Source organism: Oncorhynchus mykiss, chromosome 17, assembly GCF_013265735.2.
Source record: "Oncorhynchus mykiss isolate Arlee chromosome 17, USDA_OmykA_1.1, whole genome shotgun sequence".
Lineage (NCBI taxonomy): Eukaryota > Metazoa > Chordata > Actinopteri > Salmoniformes > Salmonidae > Oncorhynchus > Oncorhynchus mykiss.
Genome location: NC_048581.1, coordinates 60,378,867 through 60,386,210, shown reverse-complemented (window position 1 = coordinate 60,386,210; position 7,344 = coordinate 60,378,867). Strand labels below are relative to the sequence as shown.

The 7,344-nt window shown below is 40.9% G+C and overlaps 1 protein-coding gene across 3 annotated transcripts in view; it reads right to left on the bottom strand.

Moving 5' to 3' along the window:
- Nucleotides 1-2,799: 2,799 nt before the first annotated feature.
- srgap3 (SLIT-ROBO Rho GTPase activating protein 3) overlaps nucleotides 2,800-7,344 on the bottom strand; it is a 117,933-nt gene continuing 113,388 nt past the window's right edge. For all 3 annotated transcript variants that reach the window (XM_036950354.1, XM_036950353.1, XM_021569197.2), the window contains one exon: nucleotides 2,800-7,224. In XM_036950354.1, the coding sequence (XP_036806249.1) occupies nucleotides 6,775-7,224 (450 nt within the window). In that variant the 3' untranslated portion in view covers nucleotides 2,800-6,774. The remainder of the gene's footprint in view (nucleotides 7,225-7,344) is intronic.

The following is a 7,344-nucleotide window of genomic DNA, read 5'->3' as shown; positions in this document are numbered from 1 at the left end:
TAAAGACTAACAATGGCCATCCAACTGACTAATCTGATCAGAATTATAACTTTAAAAAACAGCTGCAACAACTCACTTCAAACTATTTATAATATGGTGATGAGTAGCAGGTTGTTATGAACTTAACTTCTAAAAGTCTGATCCATGGTACAATATATACATAAAGTATGTGGACACCCCTTCAAATTAGTGGATTCGGCAATCAGCCACACCTGTTGTGACATGTGTATAAAATTGAGCACATCGCCATGCAATCGCCATAGACAAACATTGGCAGTAGAATAGCCTGACAGAAGAGCTCAGTGACTTTCAATGTGGCACCGTCATAGAATGCCACTTTTCCAAGTCAAATTTCTGTGCTGTAAGTGCTGTTATTGTTAAGTGGAAAAGTATAGGAGCAACAACGGCTCAGCCACGATGTGGTAGGCCACACAAGCTGCCAGAACGGGAACGCTGAAGCCCATAGTGCTTAAAAATCATCTGTCCTTGGTTGCAACATTCACTACCGAGTTCTAAACTGCCTTTGGAAGCAACTTCAGCACAATAACTGTTCGTCGGGAAGCTTAATGAAATGGGTTTCCATGGCCGAGCAACCGCACGCAAGCCTAAGATCACCATGCGCAATACCAAGTGTCGGCTGGAGTGGTGTAAAGCTCACCACCATTGGACTTTGGAGCAGTGGAAACGCATTCTCTGGAGTGATGAATCACACTTCACCATCTGGCAGTCCGACAAACAAATCTGGGTTTGGCGGATGCAAGTCAGGCCTAATTGCCCAACATCGGTGCCCGACCTCACTTATGCTCTTGTGGCTGAATGGAAGTCCCCGCAGCAATGTTCCAACATCTAGTGAAAAGAGTGGAGAAGAGTGGAGGCTGTTATAGCAGCAAAGGAGGGGCCAACTCCATATTAACGCCCATGATTTTAGGAATGAGACGTTTGAAGAGCAGGTGTCAATATACCCCTGGTCATGTAGTGTATGACCATTTTAAGATGAATAATAATAAATAAAGTATTGCATTTGGCCTTTATAATTATAGCCTGTAGAAACACATTGAATAACATTCATAATGGCAAAAAAGACAGTCCAAAAGGAAATCATAAGGAATAAGGTTTTGAAGTGTGTGTCCTATACTGTATATATATATTCTTCTTTTACACATATTTAACCCATTTGGGGGGGATATGGTGTCGGTTACCTTCAGACGAGTCCCATGACAAGTGTGGGAGTCGTAGAGCAAAACCGAGAACACCACCATCTCCTCTTTACATATAGGATTAGGGTTAGAGTTATTTACTTTTTAGGCCAAACTGGTCGGACGCTACAGATGTTTTTGTGAGGAGACAGATTTTTGGGATGTCTCATAATCTGACAAACACAGATGTATCTCAAGACTTCTTCCACTGCAGTGCGGAAGAGCGACATCGGCAGAAGCGGTGGTTTGAGAAACAGCCCCATGCACAAATATATCTCCTGCTTAAATTGACAGACTTTGATGTGGATTTCTTTATTATGTTACTTAGATTGATGCACCGGTGTGTCAATAGACTCTAGGTTAACTCTAAAAAAAAGAAGCGTAAAAGCTGAAGTCAACAACACACCTTTAATGTGGGCAAAAATAGTGTTACTTCCTCAGTGCTCTAATATGTGAGCATAATTTAATGTGTGATAAGACTTGTTTATACCTCCTGCTAACATGCGTCCTTTGTCCTTGTCCACATTCTGATTGTGCCTCACTTTTTAAAAAATATGTCTATACATGGTATAAAAATGTGTCGATATCCATCCACTGTGTCTGCATTGTGACCAGATTTCCTGATCCCTCTCTGTATGCAAATTATTTGACAGATTTTAAGACACATATTGACGCCATGAGTAAATGGTTCCACCTGTCAATGATTTTTAATAGGATAATGATGGTTTCACCATCCATATGTGTCTACACAATATGTGCCTGACTACCTCCAAGAGGTGGTCAAGAAGATCACATCACAATCAGATCACAATGCATCTTTTAATCATATACACCTGTCTGAATATGTGGGCACAATCAGAATGTGGACAATATCAGGACAAAGCATGCATGTTTGAACCAGGTATAAACAGGGCTTTTGTCTTGTCTCTGATGATTAAAAGGCTCTGGGCTGGAACAAATTGAATTCTCCATTTTATGCGTGAATGGTTGGTTGTTGACTGATAAACCAGAGCTTGCCACTAACAGAATCCCAGGTTATTTCTACAGTCAAAAATAATTAGATTTTAGGCGTCACAATAATACACTAGAAATATTGCTGACCTAACTATATATTTATAAATGTATATTTATTTTAACACATAATAATCAACCTCAAAGGTCACATATTGTCAACTAATTGTACAGCTCATGTCTGCACTGCACTCTACCACACTCAGATCGCCTCTCCCTGAATTTCCGGCAAGTAGCACAGCAGTAGTTTTGTGCCGTAGTTTCTCCATCATGTGGCCTCAGACGGAACTGCAGTCTCAGTCATAAGAAGTTTGGGGCTTGATCTCCCTTTACAGAGGTGAGCTAGCTGGTCTATTTACACAGACACTGTAAGATAGCTGAGCATCGATATGGTACAATATCCAAACATTGCAGAATTGGTTAGGTATTACCCGTCTATTAGCATACCAATTCATAGAGATTCATGAACGTCTGCAGACACCAAGGGAATTGATCAACAAGGCTATTAGTCAAGGTATGGGCGTTTGTATTTGCTAGTATAGTTAATCAATTTGTTTGACCTGCTGGATAAAACAGTCAGAAAAGGTCAACATTAGAGGGAAACATTTGTTTTTATTTGGACATAAGGGTTCTCAACATCCATTACATCACAAGGGATTCAACCAATCAGACACTCATGAACAGACAGCATCACTAGACACATGTTAAAGAGAGAGAGAGAGAGAGAGAAAAAAGAGGGTAAACAGTATGACAACAACTCACACTAACCAATATAGGCACTCAGCCACTCAGCCGGTCTCTGAATGCCTCTTTGTAAGCATTGTTATCTTATCCAACATACAAAAGACATGACCTATTTTTAGCATACATTCCAGAAATCACATAGAGCTTAGAGAGGAAAGAGTGCACCAATTGTCTTATAAACCGTGCAAGTAGAGGAGCTAGGATATATTGACAGACCCACTGTTGCCTACAACAACGCAATGATGCTTGAGCTATGAAGGAGGATGATCAGTATAAGAGAGAACTGAAAAAAATATGAAATTATTGTTGAGTGTACAGTAGTCTTCTTCATAAATCTATTACCCTTCCATGAATCACCTAGAACATATTAGGTAATACATTCTACAAGTAAATACTACATTTCAGTCATTCTGTTAGTAGACATCTGAAGAGTAGCAATTCCTCTATAGCAAAGTGTACAGTACATATTTACATCATTCTTGTTTTCACATATTCCTCAGATGAAATGATGTGTGTGATGTAACACTGAAGGGAAAAATATGATAAAAGTTTATACCAAACATGACTGACAACATACCATATAGTTTAAAAAAAGTAATTGAACAAGTTCATTAAAAACTAATGATGTGCACAAAAGGCACTTTAAAAATACTCATTTAAGACAAAAGGTATAAATAAACAAAATACCCATTTTAAAAAAATCATTTAAATGTGAACACAGTCTAGTTGTACATAAAGATGTTAATCTTACCTTTGTAAATAAAGCAAACCACAGACTTTAAATGTTTATCTTTGAAAATATAGCTTATGTATGTTTGAGAAAAAAATGTACTTGAATGTACGCTTCAGTTTTACTGATGAGCATTGTGGTTAAGAAAAATGTTATGTTATTCCTGTAGGAAAAAAAACATGATTTAGTTGTTGGTGACAGCTCCTCTCGACAGAGAGCACCCTCTTAGTTTAATGTTCTTATTGATTTTCTTATTAAAACCGTATGACTTATTTATTTTTAATAAAATACACAGAATGAATTGAAATGCATTTGTTTTCATCATCTAATTCTTTGCCCATTATTCTCCTGTTGGAAAGGTCTGTCCATCTGAGTTCACACATACCAGACAATTATCCACAGGGTACGTGTACTTTAAGCAATACCATATATGACCAACAGATGGTGGAAGTGTATAACTTTGGTTGCTTTCCATGTCTCCGTGTGCCCAGCATGTAGGCTATAATCTAACCAGGGGACAGTGTAATGGACAGAGGAGGGCAGGGTTGACAAACTACAGACAGGGATGACACGTTTTTCAAATGAAAGTATGTATCTCATAGTAAACTGTGTATGAAATCAAGATCTGTGCACATTACAACAGTGACTGAATGATGCTGATATGATTGATAATGGAATAACAGCCTGAGATTCATGCTGCTAAATCAGATTTTTTTAATCTACCTTAGCTGACAATTCAATTCCATTGCCCACACAATACTGCTACGTTAGTGACAACAGGTATTCTCATATTCCAAAAAGGTTAGACTAATAGGATATAGTAGCCCACCCCCATGACTACGCTATACGTCAATGGTGTGTTTTACAGAGGAAAGACAACGCAAACAGCCATTGTTGAATTGTCATATTGTATGAGTCGAATGGTATAGCATAAAACATGCAGAGCAGGGCATGCCGTATACAAGGCAGTCCAACCACACAACTGTATGACTGAGCAGAGTGGCAGGAGCGGGCTTGGGCCAGCACAGGATATAATTCAACATGGCAGCTACAGTATAGGCCAGTATGTGCTTACATTTCCTTGCTGAAGGACTGAAAACAAGAAGTGGAATGAGACACCGGGACATGACAGTGAGGATGTTATACCCACGGGGAGAAGAAGTAAGGAAGGTAAGACCACTGTGCTGCTGTTATTATTTCACCACATTTACCGCTAACTGCTCAAGCATCACTGGAGTTGTCTAGGTAAGGTATCACATTTTAGATTAAAAGGAATATTGTAACAGTACTTTCCAGCATAATTTGCATGTTAAAAGCATGACATAAATCAGACTCGAACAGGCAAGAGGTTGCTTTAAAGATGGCAAAGTGTACAGTATGAAATCTGATTTGGGCGGCCGGTAGCCTAGCGCTTAAGAGAGTCGGGCCAGTAAACGAAAGGTCACTGGATCAAATTCCGAGCCGACTAGTTGAAAAATCTGTTGATGTGCCCTTGAGCAAGGTACTTAACCCTAATTGCTCTTGTAAGATGCTCTGGATAAGAAAATCTGCTAACATGTGAATGTAAAAATGTGTGTCTAAAGAGCTTTCTTGGGCACAAAGTTGTATGGGTATTTGGATCAGATGGGCAGAGTTCCTATTTTGTATGGGTATCTTCACCATCCATGCCACACAGGGCTCAAAGGGGAAGCCTGTTGGACTGTAGTGGATGGAGGCTGACAGATTTGGACCGAGTCTGTGAGCTCTCATCCAACTTAGAGAAGCGTTAGGCTCAGTCCAAACAGTGCTCAGGACTGGCCACTAGAACACCCAACATCAGCCCGGTAACCAAAATCAGTCAGTCTGGTTGTGGACTGACTTCACACAGGTTACCGTGTAGTTTTCTAGAGCTGTTGGAACAATGAGGGACTATGGGGTAAGGGGCCACGGTCAACAGTATTCTCACAGTATTACAAAATAAAAGTGGGTTCAAACCTTACTGTGGCAAAGAAAAATGGTATGATACACTCCTTTTACTGTCTTAAATATGAATAATAGAGAGAACGTCAGGATCCATGTGCGTGCAAATGGAATTTTAACTCATAAATACAATGTGTGGTATGATGTTGACATCCCCATGACCACATATTCTTAACACAACCATCAGTGCTGTGTTGAGTACGTGTGTTCAAGCAGAAAATGATGAAAACAACACAAAGGAAGAAGAAACCTTTGATGTGATGTCTTTGTTTGCAGGTTGACTCTTTTGTTTTTTGACAATGCCATTCACATCTCCTTGCTTGTTCTGTCTGGGCCTGTACAACATTTATACCATAAAAATAAAAAAAATACATAAACTATATACAAGTTCAACTACATGTTTACCACAGGTTAGGTTTCTTACATTGAATTGGTATATTGGTTCAGTTTCCGCATCTCATATACGCATACGTACAATGTTGCCATGGTGTTACTTTATTGAACATCCCTTTTACTACAGTACAAACAGAAAGGCATAACAACTTCAAGTAAGTCTTTATTTACAGCCAAAAGGCCGGTGACTATCTTGGTTGCAGTCTCTTAGACACAGGCTGGTAGACAGTGTCCAATCCAGAGAGAAAGGGATGAGACACCTTATTGGTGAGTGTCCAATCCACCAGCAAGGGAAGAGACATCATCTGGACAACCAGTGCAGGATGAAAACCAATGCGAAAATTCCACAAGTACTTCTTCACGTTTTGCAGTCAATTAATCACTAAAAAGCCAGACCTGGCCACATACTTCTAATTTTGAGGTAAAAAACGAAAAATAAAAAAATAAGTTTTACTTAGAGGTGATTTTATTCATTATTTTCACGTCTGGTTTTAAATCAAGCTTCACAGAGAGTTGTGTTGATAGGCAAAGCCCTACAGCTTCTCTACCTGCCATCACCATGGCAACTCAGGTTCTCTCCAGGAGCTTCCTGAATTCAAGAAATAAAGTCAAACCCAAAATGAGGAAGGAAAAATCCCAAACTGTTCTCAGAGAACACATCAACAACGCATCATCCCATTCCTATCGGCTTTCCTCTGTGTCAAACAGTTGCAACATGACAACCCTAATTCTCCCTCAGAGCTACATGGTGCCGGACTTGTCCCCGGCTGCATTAGCTGCATTGGCTGGAGAGCTAGCCGTGGCAGTGCTGTTGGGGAAGATCTTCTCGGTGGGCGTGACAGCAGGGCTTCCCACCCCAGAGGAACTGGAGCTGGAGGAGCGGTGCCCGGTGGGGGGCGGGCGGACGGGCCTCATGGGCGGGGGGCGCAGCTGGGCTCCGGCCAGACGGGCTGACAGGGTGGGCTTAAAGGTGCTCATCATCTCAGAGGTGGAACTGCTGCTGCGGCGCATGGCGGCGTCTGGGTCGCGGATCATGATGGTGTGGAGGGGGCTGCCAGGCTCTGAGTTCACAGGGTTCTTCATGGTGGTGTCCAGGGTGTCCAGCACCACGTCTGGAGCCTGTTTGGCCGTGTTCTGGCGCTCCAGTTCACGCAGCTCATGTAGGGCCGTGGTCATGGTCTTCTTTATGTCCTGACACACAAAACACACAGAAAATATTATATTTTTAATAAAGCATAGCCAGTTCAGAAGGGAAAGTCGAGTGTGGTGGCATCAGCTGATTGCATTAGCAGATTTTGCACTTAAGTCGAC